The 25,604-nt window shown below is 38.7% G+C and overlaps 1 protein-coding gene across 1 annotated transcript in view; it reads right to left on the bottom strand.

Moving 5' to 3' along the window:
- LAMC2 (laminin subunit gamma 2) overlaps window positions 1-25,604 on the bottom strand; it is a 55,473-nt gene that overhangs the window by 9,725 nt on the left and 20,144 nt on the right. Inside the window, exons 4-16 of the mRNA XM_070939274.1 lie at window positions 25,224-25,322; window positions 18,170-18,306; window positions 15,954-16,073; window positions 13,486-13,675; window positions 11,612-11,721; window positions 10,737-10,958; window positions 9,386-9,568; window positions 7,136-7,339; window positions 4,811-4,947; window positions 3,931-4,087; window positions 2,351-2,556; window positions 1,428-1,510; window positions 1,020-1,157 (exon numbers count right to left, since the gene is read on the bottom strand). Coding sequence (XP_070795375.1) covers window positions 1,020-1,157; window positions 1,428-1,510; window positions 2,351-2,556; window positions 3,931-4,087; window positions 4,811-4,947; window positions 7,136-7,339; window positions 9,386-9,568; window positions 10,737-10,958; window positions 11,612-11,721; window positions 13,486-13,675; window positions 15,954-16,073; window positions 18,170-18,306; window positions 25,224-25,322 — 1,986 coding nt within the window. The remainder of the gene's footprint in view (window positions 1-1,019; window positions 1,158-1,427; window positions 1,511-2,350; window positions 2,557-3,930; window positions 4,088-4,810; window positions 4,948-7,135; window positions 7,340-9,385; window positions 9,569-10,736; window positions 10,959-11,611; window positions 11,722-13,485; window positions 13,676-15,953; window positions 16,074-18,169; window positions 18,307-25,223; window positions 25,323-25,604) is intronic.

Here is a 25,604-nt window from a genome sequence, read left to right as displayed (position 1 = left end):
CCCGGAAGAAAGCAACTGTACAGTGTGCATGTACCTCAGACCAGCTATCCGGAGCGCATATGTGCAACGGAAACTGGAAGAGCAGCTGGTTGCCACATGCATGCGCACCAGCCAGCTGCTCTCTTCCAGGTTCCGGTGCTCCGGCGCACGCTCCAGTTTCGGCACTCGGTGCCAAAAAAGTTAGCTACCACTGATTTAGGCCCTCTAATTCCAAATGGAGAGGCAAGCAGAGGTTACTACTTTTTGTTTTCATTCTTGTTACTGCCTTCTTACTGAAAAAAGGAGGAGGAGAAACTGGCCTCAGGTACTATAAGTGAGGGCAGTCATTTGAAAACACATACCAGTTTCTGTTATTGGACTAATCTTGGCATCCTATGGGAGGAATCCCTCAGAGAGGAGGAGGATCTCTGTCTCACTTTACAATAACATTACCAATCTATATATAGTCCCCATAAATGTGGTTTGCTTTTAACAATAACATTAAGATTTTGACCTGATATGATGAAATCTAGAGAAAAAGTAGATGATGACTGTCAAGGGTAGAACCCAGGCAGTTCAAATGAATATAAGGATTTATTGCAAGCTTAAGCTCTCTACAAGAGTCTGAACTACTAATGATCAAAGCAAATTGGTGGTGGATAAGAGTTAATGGAATTCAAGGTGGGCTGGAATTAGATCTCTTATGGGCACGAAGGGACTTGAGCAGTGGTGAAATCCAATTTTTTTTTACTACCAGTTCTGTGGGCGTGGCATGGCAGGGGAAGGATACTACAAAATTCCATTCCCACCCCACTCCTGGGGGAAGGATACTGCAAAATCTCCATTCCCATCCCATTCTGGGGCCAGCCAGGGATGGTACAGTATTTGCCAGTTCTCCGAACTGCTCAAAATTTCCACTACCAGTTCTCCAGAACCAGCTGGATTTCACCCCTGGACTTGAGGCTGATGACACATTTCACCTCCCTCAGGCTCAGCCTGGTCATCTCCTACAGTAACCCCAACAAAGCCCACCAACTCACTTTTTCTGGAGCCCTTGCACAGATGTTGTCCCAATACTTCCTCCACTTGCAAAGGCCTGCAGCAATGCCAGTGCTTCTTGGGAGGCATCTTCTGCTGCCTTGGCTGCTTCCTCAATGGTATCTGCCATCTGCAGGTGACTGAAGAAAAAAAGAAGAAATAAACAAGGTGGTGAGAGAGTGAAGCTTATCCATAGGCAGTTACCATCCTTCTCTCTTGCCCAAAGAATATGGGAGAACCATATTGGCAAAAACATGAAGCAATTCACCATTGTCACTGGACATTTTAGAAAACTTCTTGATCTAACTTACAGCTTCAGGATTTTACAGTGGACAACTTCTTAAAAAGTTGTTTGGTTAAAATGAGCCCGGGTAACAGAAACAATGTTTGTCAGTCTGGGACAGATTCACCTGTTTGCTAACTTCATGGCTTCATTGGCTAGGATTAAGAACCTGTTCGAACTACTTCCAGTGGCGTCTGAAGATGGAACAATCTGAGGAAGGGGAAAAAGTAATAAGTTGTGATTTCATCATGACCACAAACATGGAACAGAAGACCTATACTTGGCAATATTTTTCCAAGAGAAACAAAAAAATGTTTCCTTAGTTGCAGTCCCTGATACTGAGTAGCACAGTCTTCAAAGGCATAAATTCCACAAGGATTAAAACATTCCTCAAAATTGCAGGTTTTATAAAGATCTCTTGCACTTGCACAAATATATTTCTCCACGGTGGTACCCATAAGCTCCAATGTGCCTGTCAAACTCTGCTTTGGAAGTCCAAAACAAAGGAGGTTTTATGGTGTAATGAGAGTGGGAATGGGGAAAGTTTTTCATTTTATTTATTACATTTATATGCTGCCCATTTCACTATCCAAAATTATTTTGGGCAGGTTCTTCATAGAACAGGGGTCCCCAACTCCCAATCAATGGTCCGTGGCATGAAACCTGGCTGCGCAAACAAGCAAAGCCCCATCCGCAGGATCCAGGCAGCACATGAAACCATGCCTCCTCCGGTCCACGGAAAAACCTCTTTCCATGGAATTGGTCCCTGGTGGCCAAAAGGATGGGAACCACTATCCTAGAAGCTTCCTGTATTTGTTGCCACTCTAAAATTCTTACAAAAATACTTACCCTTAAAGTGTGTGGGGGGGGAGCTCCATCAAAATACATCCATTTTGCCACTGGATTGTGGCAACACATTCTTAAAGTGCCAGAGACTTCATGGAAACTGTTGGTCATAGTTATCTATTCATGATTTACAATATGCTCACGCTTTCTAAATTTCATGTACTCCAACTGGCCAAAAAAAATTGAACAAGGGAAGATACTTGCCACGCCTTCTATCTTTGCTTTACTCTGATCCAAATCCAAATAGGCTTTCTCAATCAGCCTCCGGACATCTTGTACCTGACTCTGGTACTGACTGCGCAGAGAGTTCACACTGCTGGCTATTTCATTGATCTCATCCAAATGACTCTGATAAGTGAACTCTTGTGACTTCATCTTAGAAAATCGGTTCCCCAAAGCCCTGCCAGTAGCTAATGCATCATAAGAAAAGGACAAGACACAGATGAGAACAAGAATCAACATAAATCATACTGACATAAAAATGAAGTATATGGCTGGAGTGAAGCCCACTTAGCAAGCAGATAGATTTCATATGATTTCTGGAAAATCCCACTTAGAAAGACCATTTTTGCCACAATGTCTCACGGTGACAGATAGGAGAAGAGATAGCTGCCTACTCTTCATCATTATCAGAGATAAAGTGGACAGGCTATTTTAAATGCGGTTTAACATATTTTACCCCCTAACTTCACATTACCCTGTGTGAAGAGACTGTAGTTCCCACGTTGTTTGTTTAAATTAGTCAGATAAGGATTGTTATTGGGATCACAGTAGATAAGAAAAATGGCATAATGCTTTCCTGTTTATCCATGTTCCAGTTGAACATATCTCATCAACTGATACTAATAAGAATATTTGCATTGAAAAGCAGTTTGTATTAATTCATTTGTATTAAAACAATAGCCATGGCTAAATGTTGCACATTACATACATACATACATTACATTACATACTTTGGCTTTCATTTAAATAATTCCTTGATGATACATGATTGAAAAAAACACAGCCACAGAAATAATAAACTTATCAATTTTTCGAATGTTCCTTCAATGTCATCATTGCTTTGAAAACAAACCAGTTTTAGAAAAAGCTGGAAAATTAGGATCCATAAAGTGTTTTTTTTTCCCCTCAATAAAGCTACATGCTCACATTTCATCAGCTTTTAAAATAAACTGTTTTGTTTATTTGTCCCTTACTGTGGCCGTGACTAAGCCAGGATTAAACACTGTCGAAAAATACTGATTCCAATAGAATATGAAACATCTTTAAAACATTCCCATTTTTTTAAAAAAAACAGGAATGAAATGGGGATTAACTTTGGCTGGATTGTACTTTCTGCAATGAATTGGAGAACTACTGAGTTTCCTTAAATTTTTTAACGGCTCAGTACATATTTAAAGAGTTATGAAACTCCATGTTGAGGAATGTAGAAAAGCAGTGGAAAGGGCCCCATTTCTCAAGGGACTAATAGAGATTCAGTAAGGCTGGATTTTTTTTTTCTGGGGATAAAATTCCATGTGGTTCTATGTTGAAGATCGGCAGTTCGTGCTCTGTGAAAGCTGAAGCCTGACAAAGGAAGAAAGCAGATCCTTCTCTAGTAGTTGGCGAAGATCGTTTATCTGTCTTTGTGTGAATGTTAAGTTGGTATATTTCAGAAGAAAAATTAAATGCATTATTGTTATTTTTTATACAGTATATAATTTGGATGAATCAACTGTGACCTTTTTTCTATAACATCTGTTTTCTCTGCAGACCACAAAGCAATTTGGGAAGACATGAGTTACCTTGTAAAATTTCTGCGTCTCTCAAAATCCTCTGGAACAGCTCCTCTGCCTCCCTCATTTTCCTTTCCAGCTCAATGTAGTCTGCTGGCTGTCCACTTGTCTGAACTCGAGAGGCAAGAATCTCAAGTCCCTGCAGCTGCTGGAGGTATTGATCTACCTGGAAGCAAAGCATATCATCTCTGTTAGCAGGCTAAAGTGAATTTTAAAACATGACTAAAAGTCATCCAGAAAATAACATTCAGAACTTGATTAGCAACTCCGGGACCTTTAAGGAACCACAGAAATGAGGCTCAAAGGAATCAAATCTCCCATATGTGTAACTTTTATTTCATTTACTCATTGTGGTTGCTTATTCATTGCCCTGGTGCTCAATTCTGAAACCCTCAGAACAATTAAAATGCAATTATTGGGATGTCTCTCATTTCTGTGGAGCCAAAAGTAGTTAATTAGCCTAAAAATGGGCTTATTGTGAGCCATTCATTTATTACTGATTAATCTGATTAAAAATCTGGATTGGAAAAACACTAGGTATTTTTAAATATTTTAATTTTTAAAAATCCAACAGCAGATGCCTTATTAGTAGAGCATTACACCAATTATCCTACACAGGATAAAGTGCTTCTTCCAATATCATGCCTATTGAACATGGGTGTCTTATTTAAGGAGGGAGGAAAGGGGGGTTCCCTCTCCCTTCTGAACAGAATACTGGTTTTGCTCATAATTGCAAAGTGGCCTTGGTTAACTTCGTTGCAGATTCTAACTAACAGTAGCCACTTCAGGTGTCCTATTTCCAAAGAATGAAGGGCAAGGGAGGGGAAAATATTTTCACACCATCAACTGATATAAAGGTGGTACCAAAGTACCAAGAAGAGAAGCCTACCTGAGTCTTCACTTCCTGGTAGCAGATTGGACAACGGGTGTGTTCACAGCTAGGCCCTTCAAATCCTGGCTTACAAATGCAGCTGCCATCACTACGACACTGTAGGGGATCAGAACCTACTGAATTGCAATTACAAGCTACAAAGGGTTGGAAAAAAAGCAGAATATTTAGAGATGGCCTGACCAGAACACGTAAAACTAGAAAAGCAATTTATTTTTCCTCTAAGGCAGCTTACTTCAAGCTAAATGTTTTGTAATTACAATGCTCAGTTCATCCATCTTTCCTCCATCCACATAGCCACCCATCTCACTTTTATTCAGCTAGATGGGCTGTATGTATCCAATGGCCAGGGCCCCAGTCTGGGCTCCAAAGCCAAGTTTTCAAGGCCTTACAAAAGGCAACAAGATTGGGTCAATCTAATTTCTGAGATGATGATATTCTAGAGCAGGGGTCTCCAACCTTGGCAACTTTAAGCCTGGCGGACTTCAACTCCCAGAATTCCCCAGCCAACTGGCTGGGGAATTCTGGGAGTTGAAGTCCGCCAGGCTTAAAGTTGCCAAGGTTGGAGACCCTTATACTAGAGGGTGGGTGCCATGGCAGAAAATGTTTTCCTTCTGGGCCCTGCTGGCTGACACTCCTTAGCTGACAATACCCAAGACGTGATCCTGATCATGGGGAGAGATTTGCACTCAGTACAGTCAGCAGCTGGGAATTTTGGTAGCTTCAGACCCAATTCATCTAGAGGACAACAGTTTATGAAAAGCTGTACTAACACAAGCACCTTATCTTTGAGGAATAATATGATCAATATTATTTGAGATGTCTTTTTCTTATATACCATAAGCATTTCAGTTTTTCCTCTGATATCTTGAAATTAAAAAAATGAACAGAAATGTAATGGCTATTCATACCAATGGTTTCATTTCAACCACTTTACCTATCTACTCAGTAATGATAGTATCTGTCTTAGAAGCTAAATGAAAGTTCTGAAGGTGAAACAATTGAAAATCAATTGGACTTCATAATGCATAATTTTAAGTGGATTGTGATCTATGCTGCTCTATTGTAATTGCTCTGGTCTGGATTCTAATGCATAACTTTTATACCCTATAATGCTCTTCCCAACTGGTATGTGATGTTGTAAAGTAGATAGAATATTCCCTCTCACCCCAAATTCTTTTCTAATCCATCAGTGAGATTTAAATTTTTAATTAAAAAAAAAAATCCTCTCCATTTGCTGAATGCAGATCTTCAGAATTGAAGAAATTGGTTTGGTCATATTTACAACTTTTTGCTATGGGCAAGATTAATAAATGTCAAATTATGAAAGGCAAAAAACAAACAAACAAGGGTAAACGATAGCTGGATAATTCACTTTAGTTTTGGTTTGCTATTTATCTATAACAGATGGCAGAAGCAAGCCTGCCTCAGCTTATCTCAAAAAATTAAGCAGGGATGAGCTAATTAGATCTTGGATGGAAGCTAACCAAGAAATGCTAGGGAGACCAAAAACATCTCAGAAGGTAATGACAAGCATTACAAGCACGGGGAAGAACATTTAAGAAAATGTCATAAACTTGTCCCTCCCTAAGTTTTTTTTTTTAAAAAAAAAATGATAAAGGCAGGTAGGGGAAAGGTGCATTCAGATTTGCAGAATCCATCCTGTACAGGTAAAATAATTAGATTTTTCTTAAACTGGGAAAAATGGATGACAGAAGGAGCTATCTCTATAATGCATGTTGACATGAACTATATTATTCTAGCTTGGTAAATCAATACTGCTGACAAAAATCTCAAGACTAAATGAGAATTATTGTTCTATTATTTATGAACACCCGGAAGCCAACTGAACGGGGATAAGTCACACATTAACCAATGCTCTCCAGTCTTTAGATACCTTCTCAGGATCGTGCCAAACCAGAGAAATAAAACATGCACAGTATGGAGCACCACATGATGGTATGTCAGACCAGCAAGCTATGTTAGTGCATATATTACCTCAATTGTTAATAGTTCCCATGTCCACCTGTGCATGGGAATAACTAACTCTAAGAGACAGAACTGCCTCTCCAACCCATAAACTTCGGTCTATAGGGTCAGTAACCTAATTTATAACTTTCCTGTAAAAGTTACACAAGTAGCCCAACCATTATTGGCTAAAACCAATAATATATGGCAAGCATCTTGTGTTGAAAACAATTTATACTTAGCCTTTTAGCTGTTCCTTGATTGCCCTTGTACTGGTTTATCCTCATAATTCAGATAAAGCTCTCTGGTTATATTGACTTTGAAACCAACCTTCATTTGTGCAAGATAATGGTGTACCTTGGCATTTCTCTGCTGGGTTTGCAGATAAAGGTTGTGCAAAGAATCCATCCTTGCACTTGCATTCCCCTGTCAAGTGGTCACAAGTCCCTGAAACATTTGGGTCAACAGCATTACACTGACATGGTTGGCAGGGTCGTACAGGTCCACTCTCACCCAAGGGGTCTCCAAAATAACCATTGGTACAAAACTCACAGCGAGAACCTAGAAAGAAAAAGAACAGTGAAACACAAGCAGAGGAAATCTTGAGCCAATCACATAGGAACTCCCCCTGAATTCTACCTGGAACACAGATCTAAATAAGCATTCACATTCTCTAATCAGTGGGATTCCATATGCACACAAATGGCTCACAGACTTGCAATTCAGATTGTACAATATGTTTGAATTATTCCTGAATTCTTTCTCTTAATATGTGTTATCCAGGGGTATAATCCAGGCAAAAAAAACCAAAAAAGATCTGCAGTTTCCACACTTTTGGCTACAAAAATATGTACATGAGTGCTTAGAACAAATTATTGGGGTGATGGGATGTGAACAGAGTATATTAAAGAAAAAAAAAACCTGGAGGCTCAAGTTTTAAGAATAATTTCAGAAAGAGAAGCTATGTACTGCCAAAATTAATGGAGAAAGTAGTGGTGCTTAGAGCTTTATTATCTGCTGTTTATCTGCTACACTTTCTCCACTAGTTTTTATTATATGCACTTGCAAGAGCAATTCTTCTTGCCTTCAATACTTCAAAAAGTCCAGGAAACTCTTGCCTGTTTTGGTTTAACCTGATTAAACCAAAACAATAGAGTTACATGAAGAAAGCCTGAAATAATGCATCACAACAATAAAATATCAATACCACAGCAAAGTAAAATATTTAAACACATGCATACACTTTTTCTAAAATCACGCATCATAGAAAAGCCTTCTTATTTTTCTTGGTGACTCTTTTAACTTATTATTGTTTTCAGTGCATTAAATGGTCAACCAAAAAATGTCTACAAGGACTTGTAGAACTTGAATGACGTGTTCAACTACTAATATGCAAACTACAGATGTAGTATAGCATTAGTGTAATACCTTTCTTTGCTAATTCAGGCTAGAATTGGATTTTCTGAGGTAGGAAGATATCTGCAAGATATTTGTATTCCATCTGACCAGCAATACTCATGTTTCTCTTTGAGTCATACAATCCCTTCTTTCAAATTTGTTTTATGTTCCTGGTATGTCACTCCAGGCTACAGGTTGAGATTTATAAAATAAACCATACAAAATAATTGCTTCCATAAATAAATAAATAAATGTCAGGCTGAAAAGCTCTTTCCTAGATTCTCCCATCATACTACACTGATTGTCCAAGAAATAATTTAAATGGAGGCTGTATTTAATCCTAAATTCTAACTTCTACTTGGAAGTGATTCAGCCCCAGCAGAGACTAACATTTCATTGACTGTAGGTCTAGTCATTCAGCAAAATACAGATTTGGAAACCATGATGATTCCACAGTAATTTGTGCATAGAAAAGAGGTGGAGCTTGCATCACAATGACACAATGCTTCGGCACCAATCTGACTCCCCTTAGTTAGGTGACTGGGTCTACCCATTTATTTTTGCAGGCGTCGGTCTACTCATTTCTTTTCTTTTAACACTGATCAGCTGTAGGGCGGCTCTTTGAAGTCCCGTGGCAGCTGCGAGGCCAATAAAATTATAAAAAAACACCGAACCGTTTGTTAAATTGCTGGCTCGCCCATCCCTTGCCCAGTGATGCGGAGGGGCGGGGCAAGGGGCGGGGCAAGCCAGCAATTTAACAAACGGTTCGGCCGAACCGCCTAGAACCGGCAGAATCCCACCACTGGTTAGGTCCCTCCCCTATACAGATCACTACCTTCTACTGAGTTTCTAAAAAGCAGCACAGGGAGAATGCATTTGAAAGAGAGACAGTGGAGATAGAGGAAGGTTACACAAAGGAGTTCTTCACCCCTTCCCAACCCCATCCAATGTTTAATTCCCAGTTGCTGCAAGGATTATTTGGAAATCCTAACTATTGAAGAGAATGGCATATTCCTCTCTTTGCTATCACATATTCTCTCTGCAGATGGGCAGAGAGTGACATCCCCAGACATGTCTCTGGATGCCTTATGGTCTTGCCACATATCAACCTCCCACTCCTTGGCTAGACTCCTGCTATTCCTTTGCAGAAAGCAAGCTGGCTTGGGGGAAAAAAAAGAGGACTGTCAGACATCAAAATATGAATCTTACCACTGGTTCCTGGAGGACATCTGTTACAAACAATTTCCTGTGTGCCCGGCAGGACTGAGCAACCATAGCCACTTTGGCATGGGCATGGTTGGCAGCTCTTTGAGTCCCAAGGAAGGCTGTAAAACCCATTTGGGCAAGCAGTACTTATATGGTCCAAAGTTTCATCTCCAGCATAACACTCTCCTGGGCAAAGATGGAAAAAGAAAAGATAGAGGATTTGGTTGAATGGAGCCTTGTATCAGAACCCATTGGCTTGCTTTCTTTTCATGGAGATGTAACAGATGAGACAAAAAGAAAAAAATTGAAGGAAGAAACCATTAAATGTAGAACAGATCTTGATATATCTAAGCTGGCCTATGCAAACAAGTATTAAAGCAGCTTTTTCTGAAAAATATAAATAGACTTTTGAAGAGCAACTTTCATTTTTTGTGGTTCGAATACTACCATTAATTTCACAAATGGTAGCTTATTGTAGGTGTTCAGGCACACCCATAATAAGTGATACAGAAGATCTATTCATTACTTGAATCACAGCTTTTCAATCTGGAAAAATGTGGGATCTAAAACTCAGGAATGAGCATGTTGCCCTTCCTGATCAAGGATTCTATCGAAAATAATTGTTTTTCATCAATTGATAAAGTATCAGGAAATTCTTAGAAAAGAGGGGGGAAAGGAACAACTGTCAAAATGAACCTTTTGACATCCAAGGAACTGCACGTTAGATAGTTTATTTTGTGTAGGAATTGCACTTTTATATAATTTAAAATAACATTATTAAATATGATATAATGGTACAGAACACTACTAAGTAATCATGTTTGGAACTTGGGGGCAAGAATGACAGTGACAAGTCATGACAATGACAAGAATCTTAGCTGTCAGCTGCTCATATGGCAGCAAGATTAAAAACTTTATAGCAGCTTTCTTACTATTATTATTGCTGCAGTATTTCTGGTTTTTGGCAAGCCAAGTGGGCAAAAACCAAGGGAAAAAACAAGTAAAAACTAAACACCATGTGCATTCCAAAAGATCTTCCTTCAGGTCTTTTTGAGTGTCCATGTACTGAACATTTGACACAAAAACTCTCATAGCTTTTGCAGAGTTTCTTCACAGCCAGGGATCACATTAATGAGTGTGACTCTATCTCTATTTTATCTAAAATAGTGAACATATAATATGGAATATATGTCTTCATGCCTGGTCCTCCTTCACAAAGAAAGGGTTTCCTGGTCATCATATAGAGTGACCCCACAGTGATTTTGACATTCTTGCCCTTTCAAATAAAGTCCAATGGACCAATAAATAAATAAATATCCACCATAACAGAACCTTAGACTGTGGATTTGCTTACCTGTTTCTGTATCACAAGTTCCTCCTCCCTTGCACTGGCACAGAACACATTGCCTGAAGGCCCCAAAGTTATGTGAATTCTCTCTTTTGTACCCTGGAGCACACTTCTCACAGAATTGCCCCTGGTATCCAGTTGGACATACGCATTGCTCCACCCAGGGGGCCGGAGAGCCAGTGCTTGGCAGCGCCGAAACCAAAATGACATTACTGAGGTACCCTGGGACTAAAAGAACAGAAAGTGATTCTAGAAAATATTCCAGAGAAGAAATCGTGACAAAATTAGGCAATGGCATCTGGATCGTGTCTTAACTGAGAATAGACTATGTCTAGGGATGTCAGAGATCTATTTCCAGATGTCTTCTACATGTCTTCTTTCAACATTTGTTCTCTCCTATTTCTGCATTAATCTTTACTAACAAAAATTAAACATTTGAGAGAAAACTAGATACACATGAATGATTAACCTTCCCCAAGTATCCTCTGACAGTTCTTGTCCAAACTGATGTTTCCAGATGTGCTGGACTTCACTTCTCATAACTTCTTGGCAGCATGGTCTTTGGCTCTTCAATTAAATGAGAGAAGCCTACCCTATCCCCAAGGGAAATTCTTTGCAACCTTCTGTGTGATGCAGAAGTTCTGTGCTAAAAACACTAAGCAACTCTGGGAAATTTTCTGAGTGTAAAAATGACTTAAATCATAGCTTCACTTGGCTGACATTAATCTACTTTTAAATTAGCTTATTGCTTTGTGTTCTTTAAAATGTTTTTATTGCTTTGTGTTCTATCTGATAATAAAATAGGACAGAAATGTTCAAATAAGCAATCAAATGCTATATGAAGGCCCCTTTTTTATTCCCAGTTGCTAATCCCAGCTCACCAGCTCCATGAGTGGCTCTGATCCGAATTGATGACAAATTCCCAATTAACTGATGATACTCAATATTACTAAGCCTAGGGCTCCAGTTACTACTTGGGTGTTCATCTAACCTGCAGACCAGAGATAAAGAAAGAAAATTATATTTGAAAAAAATCATGCCTAGCCATCATTGCATATAAAATATATTTCCATAAACACAGTTAGAAATGAAAGAAACAGAACACTGTTATATCAACAAAATGACCATAAAGAATGAGAAAACAACATTGTGAGGTCAAGGAGGAACTATAAATAAGGCATATACTGTATTTCTGTGAATCTCAGAAAGTCAAAGAGCCTTGGTGGTGCAGTGGACTAAGTGCTGTTATGTAGCACTTAGCTGCCAGCCGCCTGCAATTAGTGTGAGTTCAAATCTCACCAGGCTCAAGGTTGACTCAGCCTTCCATCCTTTCGAGGTAGGTAAATTGAGGACCCCGATTGTGGGGGCAATAAACTAGCTTTGTAGAAACACCTCTTATGGGGGGCCAAAAGCCCTAATAAGCAGGTATATACAAAAAGAATGAAGGCTATTGCTATAAGTGCATTGTAAGCCGCCCTGAGTCTTCGGAGAAGGGCGGCATATAAATAGAACTAATAAATAAATAAATAAATAAATAAATAAATAAATAAATAAATAAATAAATAAATAAATAAATAAATATGGTTACAAAAATCAACTCCCTAATAAATCAATATATTTTTTCAATAGTTAGGAGAGCTAAGTATCCTTCTTTAATATCAAGGAATCAAAATTGCAACCAAAGCAAAAATAAAAGTGATTCCCCCTACACACAATTTTTTTTTACAAGACTGGAGTAAGCTTCCTTCAAATCCATTATTTCCAGCTGGCATGTCTGATGGCATGCAAGTGTAAGAGTTCTACTCCAAGACTTGAATATGAAGGTGCCGGGGTGGAAAATGTTGAAGTACCATAATAGGTACCAGCCAGCTGTGCTGTGCTATGGTTCTGTGTCACTTTGGAGGAGTCAGTGCATAGACTACATCCGTGATGGCAAACTTATGGCACACATGCCAGAGGTGGCACGCAGCACCCTCTCTGTGGGCACGCAAGCCATTGCCCAGTTCAGCTTTGCTGCTCATGCGCTTGTGCCTCCCACTAGCCAGCTGGTCTTCAGGTCTCTACCACGCATGTGCAGGGTGCATGCGGGGTCCGTGTGCACATGGGTGGGGGTGGGGCGTGTGTGGGGGCATGTGCACATGTGCAGGGCGCATGTGGGGAACACACAAGCATGCATGGAGGGCACTTGCAGGGGGCCATGTGCACATTGCATTTTGGGGGTTTGGGCACGCACATGCACATTTGCGTGCTCACGTGCGCGCTTTGGTCCGGAAAAAGTTAGCCATCACTGGACTATATCATCACAGGTTCCTCTATGCTACAAGGGAGGATCAGTTTTTCTTGTTCCAGAATTCCTAACACACTTCCATAAAATTGGGAGGTTCACATGACGTAGTTAGAAAACTACATATCTAAACAATCAATTTGTTGTAAAATAAAACCTTACAGAGCTTGTTTACATAGTAACATATACTACCTGGTTTCTTCAAAACAGCTTTTGATTATTTGACATTTCCTTACTGATGGGTAAACTGCCTATATTGGAAAACCATTAAGGTGATACTGAATGATATGGAAGTACTGTCTGAGTTAATAAATCTGTGATAGTTCATTCAAATTTACATCATTTTGGGTTAAAGTCACCAAGAGCCGACTCAGAATAAGTGAACCATGTGAACCCAGAGTTAGTAATAGGGTGTCATTGAGGGAGCTGTACTGTTGTCTTTAATATTTGAGAGAGCCCCAGGCAATTTACCTGAATGTGTACGTCTTCCTGATTCCACAAGGCAGCATCCTGCCATTAGATGGGAACTGGGTCATGGCTCTTAAGCCAGCTCCTTCCAGGATGACATCATGCTGTGAAGGGCGAAATCCAGGTCGGTTCACTCGATAATCAAAAGACAGCATCTGTCCATAACTTAGCTGCTGGTTCCCAAGGAACCTGGCTACAAAAAAATTGCATAACGAAAAGAGCAATCAAATAAGAATTTAAAGTCTCCACAGATGACAAAGTTTTATCTAACAGTATCAGCTTAATTCTAGAGCAATAGAGAGGACTTCAAAGGAATCAATGAATATTAAAGGGCAAAATCTAATAGCTTATTGCATGGTTATGGCATAGTTAAAAATCTGGGCGTCTATGGAGATTCTCAATCATCCAATCAATCATTTCCCCACTATTCAGCCAGAACTAGAGAAGCTTTTTGGATGAGAAGAGAAACGTTTTCGGGGGGTGGGGGGGGTGGGGGACCCAGTTGCCTTTTAAAAAGCACCTTTGGGACAATCTGTCTGTTTGTTTGTTGGCTGGCTTGCTTCTTTACTTAGTTGTATATTTTGAATCTATTTCAGACAAAAACATGTCAAGTTTACCAAAAAGCTCTTTGGGTACATCCAAATAGATTTTCTAAACTGGCTGGACATGTGTTCCTTTGGATGTCAGCGGTATTGTGGACGTCTACTTCAACTTCAACTGATATATAGTTGAATCTGCTTCAAAGCTATGCTTTTCATTTTTTCCCCAGCCCAAGAATACCTTGGAAAGAAATTATGTACAAGGACTCAGGATTGCATCTGTCTATTCTATCTATTGTTAGAATAATTCTGTAAAAACAGATCAGAATGGGATCGAATTTGTAACCTACAAGAGAAAGATTGAGGTTTGACAATGGGCTGAATCCAGCCAGGTTTACAGGAAAAGGCATCCTTATGGGAAAGGCATTTGCAGCTTCTCTTGTGCTTCCTGTGCCTCTTGTGTCACTTGGCCATAGTGACACAAACACAGAGACGCAACATAAGGAGAGGATAGAAACAGATATGCTCCCCTGAAGAAACTGCAGATGTCTCCACCGTCATTATTTTGCAAAGGTGTTGAGAAAATCTCAGAAACTATTTGGGTCAAATGATGGAAGAGGGAGGGGGGATTTAGAATGGAAGAGGCAGAGACATTGCAAGATATGTCCAACTGCCTTTCCTGTAAGGATGCTTCAGGGGCTCTTTTTTTCTGGAATTTGAATCCAGTTAATTTTCAAACTTGACTTTTGTTTTGTCAGTTTTCCTACCCAATCAAATTTTGCTCTGTTTTAGTCAGTTTTCAGAGAGTCATTTTGCTGACAGCTTGACAAGCCTGTTTCCTAATTTCTTTCCAACACTGGGTTGGAAAGAATAAGAAGCAAGATGAAATTGAGCAGAGATATGTCATGTTTTTCTTTCTGTTCCAAATATTAAGCTACTGAACTTCCTTCCTTCCTTCCTCTGTGAGAAGATTATGGAGGCATGGCAGGGATTCTATATTTATGTTAGGCTTTCCAGTAGGCAGAAGTTTAAAAAATAATTATCACCTTTCTGGGCATTTGAGGAATGACAGTTTTGTAGAAGCGCTCTTAAACAATTAATTTGATTTGTTTAGACACTTCAAGTTTGACTAGAAGTGACTAAATTACTCCGATTTATTTCAGATCTGGTCTTCCTCATTGCTGGGAAAATGCCACAGTAGTGGCTGAAAACACATTTGCATACAAAATCTATTCCAGCATCTCTAGATAACGTTGGGAAAGATTCCAATCTCAAATCTGGAAAATCTGCCATTGATCAGTGTCAACAATACCGAACTAGATGGATGAATGATCTTAGTGTTAAGCATCTCCCTGTTCTCTATAAAGCTAACTAACCAAGAAAAGTAAATGTATGTTTATACCAACAAGTTTAAGACAACCTCCTTGTTCAGCAGGATAATTATTCATTGCATGTTTGCTACGTATTTAGGATCCATAACTATCAGTATTCAAGTCTTTGGGTAATGTATATATTGATATACAAGCTAGATCATTTTATATCCTATGTAGCTCCTTGCTAAAAGAGCAGACATCTTTTCAAACTAGAAGTGCCTAACTGGTCAAATTGAATTTTCCTAAAAATTAAATATTTGGAGATGGTTGGAATATTTTCACTTTTTTCATGTAGCTACACTAACTATGGGGAATGTTGGCAAAAGGATGAAAGAAAACCATATTGAAGCATCCTTGGGAAAACTATCACATGCTCTGTGTTACTTTCACTACACTAAAATAATACAGTACATCACCTCAAGATCAGAAAAAAACATATGTGACTATAAATGGGACCCAAGCTGGAATATATGACTACAAATGAACAATTTAAAGGTATATTTTGCTGAATGGTCCTTTAGAGGTGTGCCTCTCCACACTGGGATATGGAAATATGCACCTGGAGCTACAAAATAGCTGGAACCCAGCCTTCTAGAGGTCACAGAAATTTCGTTGTGCTGTGGAGACCATTGGAGCTGTAATGGGGATCCATTTTCTTGACCTTGCCAACCTTCATCACCTGAAATACAGGAAAAGCACAGCTTACTGAACTAAGTTGGAAATCCAATCCACAGTCACTGATTCAGGAAATGTGATAGGAGAAAAACAACTTTATCTATAGTGTGTAACAAACTGAGGTCAATGCATTCCTACTATACAGGTAGTCCTCAATTTATGAGCACAATAGAGCCCAAAATTTCTGTTGCTAACCGAGGTAATTGTTAAGTGAGTTTTGCCCCATTTACAACTTTTCTTGCCACCGTTGTTAAGTGAATCACTGCAGTTGTTAAAATAATAACATGGTTGTTAAGTGAATCTGGTTTCTCTGTTGATTTTGCTTATCAGAAAGATGCAAAATATGATCCCATGACCCCGGGACACTGCAACCATCATAAACATGAGTTAGTTGCCAAGTATCAGATTTTTGATCACTTGAGCATGGAGATACTGCAGTAGTCATGTGAAAAATGTCATAAGTCACTTTTTTCAGCGCCATTGTAACATCAAATGGTCACTAAATGAACTGTTGTAAGTCAAGGACTACCTGTAGTTACTTTCTGAATACAGTGTCCTTCTGAAGGAGGCAAAGAAGGAGCACTTCTAGCCAGTACTGTCTGGTTCTGTGCTAAGAAGATGATTTTGCATAGAGTGGTTCCTTGCTGAAAAAAATTACTTTCTACAGTAAAGATGTTCCTGCGCATCTCTTGCTTGTAAACATACTATTTGAGAACACAGGAACATTTTAGAGATATGAAGCTAGTATGCTCAAAGCAGGCTATCACTTTCTGCCTTGCTCCTTGAGAACAGTTTTATAAATCAGGACCGGGTGACCAGAGCATTTCCAGTTATTGATGATGGCCCATTTACTCTTGTTCTGGTAGCGGTGGAGGCAAGTGGTTCGGAGAACTGGTAGCAAAAATCCTTGCATGCCCCCCCCCACCATGCCCAGCTGAGCCGCACGATCATCAGAGGCTTTTAATTTTTTTACTTTTAAAAGCATTTTTTCTACAACCTCTTCCGACGAAAAAATGCTTTTAAAAGTTTTTTTAAAAAGCCTCTGATGATCGCGCAGCTCAGCTGGGATCGTCAGAGGCTTTCCAAAGCATTTTTTTCTGCAACCTCTTGGCCGAAGAGGTGGTAAAAAAAATGCTTTGAAAAGTCTCTGACGATCCCAGCTGAGTTGCCTGATCGTCAGAGAGGCTTTTCAAAGCATTAGAAAAAATGCTTTGAAAAGTTAAAAAAAAAAAAGTTGGCCACGCCCATCCAGTCACATTACACCCCCCCCCCAACAAGCCAGGCCCACAGAACCGGTAGTAACAAATTTTACATTTCACCCCTGTCTTGTTCCCAACATCTACTAGTCATTTGGGAACCCAAGGCTGCAGATCCCTAGATTTTTGTCCAAAGTCCAGCCATAGCTGCTTCACTGACATCTGTAAGAAGCCCTTATACTGTTTTACTATTTTGTTGTAAAGAAATCCGAATCACACCCTGTTTAACCATCTGGATTGGCATGTCTGAAAAAAAGTATGGAGACTCTTGAAAGTTCACTTAAAATTCAAAGAGCTCTTCAGTAAAATGCAAATAAGTAACAGAAGGGAATGATATGCTAAATATGCCGAGGGGAATGAAAATATAGGAAGATAATTTCTTGACTAGCAGGGGTGAGGATTGGAGATTGTATGTCTCAGCAAGGACCGAGTCAGATCTCTGCATGAAATTCACCCAAGGTCATTTGTTGCCAGCCAGTCCCTATGCTAGTAATATCTGATGTAGTCATATACTGAATTGTGGTCTGTATTCAACATCTCTGTGATACCTTGATTTACATCCAGACTGAAAGAGAAGAATGAATCACAGATGAGAGAGAGAGAGAGAGAGAGAGAGAGAGAGAGAGAGAGAGAGAGAGAGAGAGAGAGAGAGAGAGAGAAGGAGAGAGAGAGAGAGAGAGAGGGCACTCAGATACTGGCTGTCCCTAAGTATAGATCAATCTAAACTCTTCTCAGACAGAACAAAGCAAATGTGGGGAACAAAAGCTTATACAAAAGTTGCATAATCAGGAAAAGAATGCAGATCGTGCAAATAAGAAAAGACCAAATTAGTGAAGTGTTTTACCTTGTTGAAATGTAGATGTAATTTTATAGACACTATAATTTTCCCCACTGGAGCATGTAGTTGAATGTCCATAACAAAAGCATGGAGAACAGCCCTCTGGATTCCTTGCATTTAAGTTATAATAGCCCTCCTTGCATCTGTGTGAGAGAAAAATCAAGACAACGAATTGCAGGATCTCTTAAACATTTTTGACACATTTCTATTTTGGATTTCTCTGCTTAACTGTTGTGATATGAAAATATTTCAGTATCTAGCCTTAAGAAACCTCTAACCAGCAAAAAGGAAAAAGAAAAAGAAAAAACCCAACCCTTTCTGGACTTTGAGATTAGCCATCATTAGATATTCTATCTAGGCCAGTGATGGCTAACCTTTTTGCCATCGCGTGCCAAAAGCGGGGGGAGCGCAGGGGTGTCGTGCGTGCATGTGCCCACACACATAATTCAGTGCACCCCGCCCCACCGTGCATGTGCGTGCGACACCCCACGCTCTCTCTGCTATTGGCACGCGATGGCACAGTGGGACCAGAAGGCCCGTTTTTCACCCTCCCCAGGCTCCAGAGCCTTTCTAGGAGTCTGGGGAGGGCAAAAACAGCCTTCCCCGACCCCCCCCCCCGGAGGCACTCCGGAGCCGGAAACACCCCATTTCCCGACTTCCGGTGGGCCCAGAAGGCCCGAAAATCAGCTGGCCTGCATGCGTATGTGCGCTGGAGCTGAGCTAGGGCAACACTCGCATGCCCACAGATATGGTTCTGCGTGCCACCTGTGGCATGCGTGCCATAGGTTCGCCATCACGGATCTAGGCTATCACTGGGAAGAAGCAGTGTGTTTCTAGTCAAATGATCCTTTGACGGTAGAACAGCTATCATTTACCCCACATAGAGCATATAAAAGCCACTATCTATGAGGCTTCCGGGTTGGCTCCGCGGCACCATGGACGGTCTTTTTAGACCGCCGCCCCCGTGATCCCGTTGAGCCGTTCTGACAGCGCTAATCAGCTGTCAAACGGCTTGAAAATCTCCCCTTCGGGAAAAGAAGGGGAGGAGAGCAGGTGGGTGAGGGTAGAGCTCCCCGAAAACCCCTGGATTAATTCCAGGGGTTAGGAGGGCGAGAGCTCCCCGTTCAGCCCACTGAAGCTCTGGATCCGGGGGGACTCTGTTTTTTTTACAGAGCTAGGCGTCGCGTCCAATTTCTGCTGTCAAACAGAAGATTAAATGATTTCAAAAAAGCAGGCGGAACAGAAGCAGGAGGACAAGCTTTTTGCAAGTATAATACTTAACTCCGGGGATACAATGTTTCTAATTGGATTTTCTGAGCTGGAAGTAAAGATGGCGTTTTTTTGTTGCGATTTTAAAAGTGAAAGCTAGAAAGGAAAGTGTCTGCTAATAGACTCGTGCTCAGAGACTGGCTTTAAGTTGCTGGAATAGATTTTAAAGAGCTGTTTGGGAAAAGATTATCTCTTTTGGTGATTTATAAAGAAATTGCTGAAAGTTGCTCAAGAGGATGGCTGTGACTTTATGACTTTATGGTTGTGGGAAGAAAGAAAATCTTTTTAAAATAAAATGGCTTCCAAGAAAGGAGATTTTGAAAGTGCTGGAAGCTATTTGGAGGTGTCAGAAATGAAATAGTTGTCTGATTTACAGAACTATAAGGATTTTGATGCAGAATTTACAGAATTTATAAAAGAAGCCATGAATAATCATACTGCAGCTATAAGTAATCAAATAGCAATTCTTAAAGGGATAACTACAGAAATGACTGAGGAGACAAAAGCAAGTACGGAGCATGATGACAATTCAGGAGACATTTTGATTGAAGCAGAGAAGGTGGAAGAATCTTCTCAAGAATTTTCGAGCTTATTCTCTGCTCTTTTTGAAAAAATTGATAGAATCTTTCAAAATTACGACTTGGTTTGGAAGAAAGTAGTAAATGACCAGACTTCCGAAGTTTCAGAAGATGAAGGAGATTTGCTAGTGGTATTTATACATTTAATAGAAAAGAAACAATTGAACTTTTTTTCACAAACTCTTGACAATCTTTGGTCTTACAGATGAAGGAATGAACTGATTTATATAAGCAAGAAGAGGCGATATGGGGGCTCTAAATCAGAGGAAATTTTCTCAAAAAGGGGACAATCTTTGCAGTTACATCAACCTCAAATTAAAATGAAAAACCTCCTCAAAATAGAAGTAGGAGGGATGCAGAAAGACTGGAAAAAATATAAAAAGAAAGCAAGAATGGAAGATTAACCTTTCTTTTTGGTTTTGCAGTTGTTCTATTCATGGTTAAAAATGATTATGTTTTAGGTGTTATAACTACTGAGGGGGGAAAAGTATAAATTTAAATATTGATTTTTAAATACGATGCATTAATGGTTAATTAAAATGATTATGTTTTTTTTTAAAAAAAAATTGTAGAAACTTAAATAATGATAATGGCTAAAAATGATTATGTTTTAGAAGTTAAAAGTTGGAGGGAGGAAAAAAGACTGAGGGGGTAAACGTACAGATTATGATTAATTAAGGTTTATTTTTTGTTTTAAGATTTTTAAAATATTTGAGAGTAAGTAATGGTTAATGAAAATGATTATGTTTTTTTTAAAAAAAGATAGAAACTTAAATAATGATAATGGCTAAAAATGATTATGTTTTAGTAGCTAAAAGTTGGAGGGAGGAAAAAAGATTGAGGGGGTAAATGTACAGATTATGATTAATTAAGGTTTATTTTTTGTTTTAAGATTTTTTAAGAGTAAGAATGTAAGATTAATCTTTTTTGGTTTTCTAGTTTATGTATTAATGGTTAATTAAAATGTTGATGATTATGTTTTAAAATTTTAAAAGTTGGAGGGAGGAATAATGAAGGGGGAAAATTTAGAAACTTAGAAAATGTAGAAATTTAACTATTGAATATCCAAGGTTTATTTTTTGTCATAAGATTTCAAAATATCTGAACTTTGAGAAAAGTAGGAGGGGGAAAAATGTTTTTGCAAATGAATTGAATACTTTATTGATATATTAAGAGAATTTTTAAGGTTTGAATGCTTAATATTTGTTAATGGTTTTAAAACTCTTAGAGTTATTGGATTATACGCTACTTTGAGTCTATAAAAAGGCAGGTTGATGAAATTGTAAAAGGGGAGTTAAGGGGTCTTGGGAGCTATTAAATCTTGCAGTTAGCTAGTTTACTTTAGCGAATGTTTGGTGAAATCTATGCCCTGTTTTTGTTCTGGGAAGTCGGGGGTGGTGGGTGGTGAGGAGGGGTTGAAGATTGAGTTTAGTGATGGATTATGGATTGATTTTTTTTCTTTCTTGATGATAGTTTGAATGATTGTTTATATTGTATACTTGTTTGATCAGAAAATAAAAACTTTTTTAATAAAAAAAAAAGCCACTATCTATATTGTTTGCAGGAAAATTCAGGTATAGAGCCATCTGGAATAGCAAGCAAATTCCAACCCATACTTAATTTGTGTATTAATAACATAACTTTTGATATTGGATCAAGATCAATTACATGAGTGTATTCATGCATCCAGATAGCGGCACCCCACGTTGCAAATATCAACCCTTTTTCATCATCCATCAGAAATTGAAATAGCCAAATAAATTTTATCTAAGGATACAGTCAGATACTTTGCCCCTTGTTCAGTGTGTGGATTTTGTATATTTGCAGACCATAATATAAGTATACGTTAGGCTGTAAACACGATAAATGTTCTTCATGTTCATGTCAACAAATATAAAAGCCCAAAGTATAGGGCAGTTACTGGTATTAGTAATCAAAAGTTGTTAGACACAAAAGCAAAGTGGAATTTTACATTTAGCTGGTTGCTGCTGGAAAACAAACAAAACATCACACCCCTTTGGTTGTTTTCATACTTCATTCTTTGCAAAACATTCACAGGCATGTAGACTCAAAGACTCATGATCTTAGATAACACGAAATGAATATGTGTTGTTCTGTTTTAAGATCTTTGTGACGTGTGAATCTTTGCAACAAGAAGAGATGCCTTCACTTGTATGTGTTTTGGAGAAAGTTGTAATAACTGGCTTCAAAAGGACAGAATGTACTTAGATCTAATATAGGTTTGGCTTGGATGTTTCTGAGGAAGAAATCAGGTTGCCTTCTGACAAATTAACTAAAGACAAACTTTATTACAGAGACAAATATTTGGCTGACAAATACTTTTGGTTTCTTCTGTAAAAAATTCAATTATACATACAGTATACCAGCTGCCTGCCTACAGATTTTTAAAGAAAAAAATTGGGAAGAAGTCTTTGAAGCTGGATGCAGGAGGCAATGTTTTAAGATTGCATCTCTGGCAAAAAGTTAGATTAGACTTGTTAATTATGAATTCTACAATAGTACTGCAATCAATCCTAGCTCTCTAAGACCTAAACATGATACCTTATATAGAGATCCCTCTTTCTGTTTTATAATACATAGTTTCAAACTACCTTCTGTACTGAACTGAGCTTTCCTTTACTGCTCCTAGCCATAATGATACCAGCTATTTTGGTAGCAGTTTTGTATTTCTATGAGCATGTAGTTATCCTACTCTGTAGACTTGATGGTGGAGCTTCTTCTGAGAAAGTTGCCCTGTAAAGTTTCTTTCCCCCCCCCTCCTAATTCCCAGTATCTTCTTCCCAGTGCATTCCATTCCACCATTTCCCAGTATTTCTAGTCCCTCAGAGACATGGCATAAACAGTATTACCCTCTTTTTGCTTAAAAAAAAGGGAAACTCAGAGACTAAGCATGCTGAAGTGTGAACCTATATAGTTATGTTGCATCTTGACTTCTGAATACCTCTGGCTCATCACAGGGGTCTATGGATATTGGAGAAATCAATGCACCTGGAATGAAATACCTATGGTATTATTTAAAACTGTAGGAGAAGAAGCAAGTGTTAAATACTCCTTGTCAGCAAATAAGGAACAATATTATTTGTGGCCGAGAAATGTGAAAATATTGGTATAATAATACTAAGAAAGTAGAATGCAAGAGAATGTGCAAATTACCAGTTCCTTCTTGGTGTGAGCAAACTTTTGCTTACAATCGTACAAAGAACAGTTGAGCTATACATGGAAAGATAAATGCAAAATGTCCAAGTATCTTTTTAAGAAGGGCAAGAGATCAAATAGTTGATGGCTAAAACACCAAGAAAATTTATGGAGGTTTTTTACTTTTGCTTTATTTACTATAGAAAAGCCTTTGATTGAATAATTTGTGCTAAAATATGGAATATATTAAGGCTAGTGAGTTTGCCAGAGTACTTGATAATTCTGAAACCTTTGCAATGAACAAAAACCTATTGTAAGAAATTGTTTTGGAGTGAGATAAACACATATCTGTTATCTGTTTAACTTACACAGTAAATCCATTATACGACTAACAGGAATGGAGGAACTGACAGCTAGATTCAAAATTGGTGATGGACTCACTAACAATTTGAGAAGGAGGGCACCATTTTCTTATGGTGTCAAAGTACACAAGACTTAGAAGGCTTGTTGGAAAAATAAAAATGGGAAAAGAGAAAAAATCAGGATTTACATTTAATAGCAAAAAGACAAAAATGAGACCAACCAGTATTATTGCTGAATTCAGATCTGATGTAGAAATAAAGGAAGTAGACAGTTCTGTTTCCATGAGCTTGATAATAGATAGACAATGGGGTAGAGAAGTCAAGAGGAGATTAATCCTAGAGGGGACAGCAATGACAAACCTAGACAGGACAGTGAAGGAATAATGATATTTCTATGTAAGGCTGTGAAAGATGAACACTGAAAAGGGGTGAAAGAAAGAAGAGAGTTCTGAATTGTGATTTTGGAAAAGAGCAAATAATCAGTTGGTTCTAGATGAAATCAAGACTGACAATTCTGCTGGAGACAATGATTTTAGATATGAGGTGAAGGCAGATGAACAACTATGCTTGCAAAGTTGAGTAAAGTAGAAGGGTAAGATAATGGACAAGGTGGATTGATTGCAAGAGAATTATCAATGGAATGTCTTTCAAAAAGCTGTAGTCATTAAGGACAGGTCAAGGTGGAAGGAATTTGTTCATTTAATCATCTGAGGTCTGGGCCAAGTAGATGATACCAAATTACCTGGGAAAAGATGTGAATTTCTCTACAATTCTTTTGTCTGCATTGTTGTTTGATGCAAGTTCCTGCCCCCTCACCAATGGCAGGGCTTTGCTTTTCATTTATTCTCTAGTTATTTGACGCAGTTGTTTTATAGTATGTTTTGCAGTGAAGAAAAATATATCTTGGCTCCCCAAAGTTCTTTTCTATCAAATTGGACATTATAGAGAAGCACATTTTCAAAAACCTTGAAACCCACAAATCTTTCCTCAAGGAAACTGAAATTGTCAGAATTTAAAATTATAATTTGACATGCCAGCTTTCTTACTTTATGTACTGACTTTGGCTAGTTCTATGGTAGTGATTAGAGCAGTGTTTCTCAACCTTAGCAGCTTTAAGATGTATGGTCTTCAACTCCCAGAATTCCCCAGCCACCATGCTGGGAGTTGAAGTCCATGCATCATAAAGTTACTAACTCCTAAGCTAGAGAAACACTAAATTGGAATGTCATCTTAGCATCAAGCAGCCTTCACTGAAGCACTATAGCAGGGGTGTCAAACTGGCGGCCTGCAGGCCGGATGCATCACAAGCAGGCCATGCCCACCCCAGTTCCGCAAAGGGAAAAAACATCATGAAACATCACGTGACAGCAACGTGATGGCGCAAGTTTGATATCCGTGCAATATAGCATCCCTCATTACTGTTCCTTTGCTCCAATGATGGTTGGATGACTCCAGGTGTTATGAATTGCTGTTGAGGAAATTATCTTTGATTCACTCTATTCAATAATCTTGATTAGTAATGCATCAGATACAGAATAATTTATGTGGTCTCATTCACTAAAATCTGATTGAAAGGTTAATTAGAACCACTAAGCATAGATTCTCTGATGTGTTTTTGGGAGAAATCATAGCAATGCCCCCGCCCATAAAAAAACAAAGCAAAACCTTTTAGACATAGAAACTACATGCTCACACCTGTCACATCGCTCTCCTGCAACTGCAGTCTTGCAGACACAGCGTCCAGAAATGCACTGCCCTGTGCTTCCAGATGGATCACAATTACACTGAATGTTCCTGGGAAAATAAAACACACCCTTATATCTAACTTCGGTTTCAGGGAATTTGCAAGCATTTCTATAAACAACAAACAGAATGCAACAAGGCTGAGCCCAATTAATCAGCTCAAACTATTGAACATACTGTAGATGGAAATACTTCAGTACTGTACTATTGAATACTTCAGTACTGAATTGTCCATCCATTAGACAGGTTGAATATTTACATTAGATACGTATATATAGAATTGTAATTGTTAACTGTTATAGTGATATATTTTATCTTTTCACTGTTTTAAAA

The sequence above is a fragment of the Pituophis catenifer genome, unplaced genomic scaffold (assembly GCF_029215685.1).
Source record: "Pituophis catenifer annectens isolate HBS135680 unplaced genomic scaffold, rPitCat1.0.hap2 SCAF_3, whole genome shotgun sequence".
Classification (NCBI taxonomy): domain Eukaryota; kingdom Metazoa; phylum Chordata; class Lepidosauria; order Squamata; family Colubridae; genus Pituophis; species Pituophis catenifer.
The sequence above is the reverse complement of the archived record's forward strand: the minus strand, read 5'-3'. Positions and strand labels throughout refer to the sequence as shown.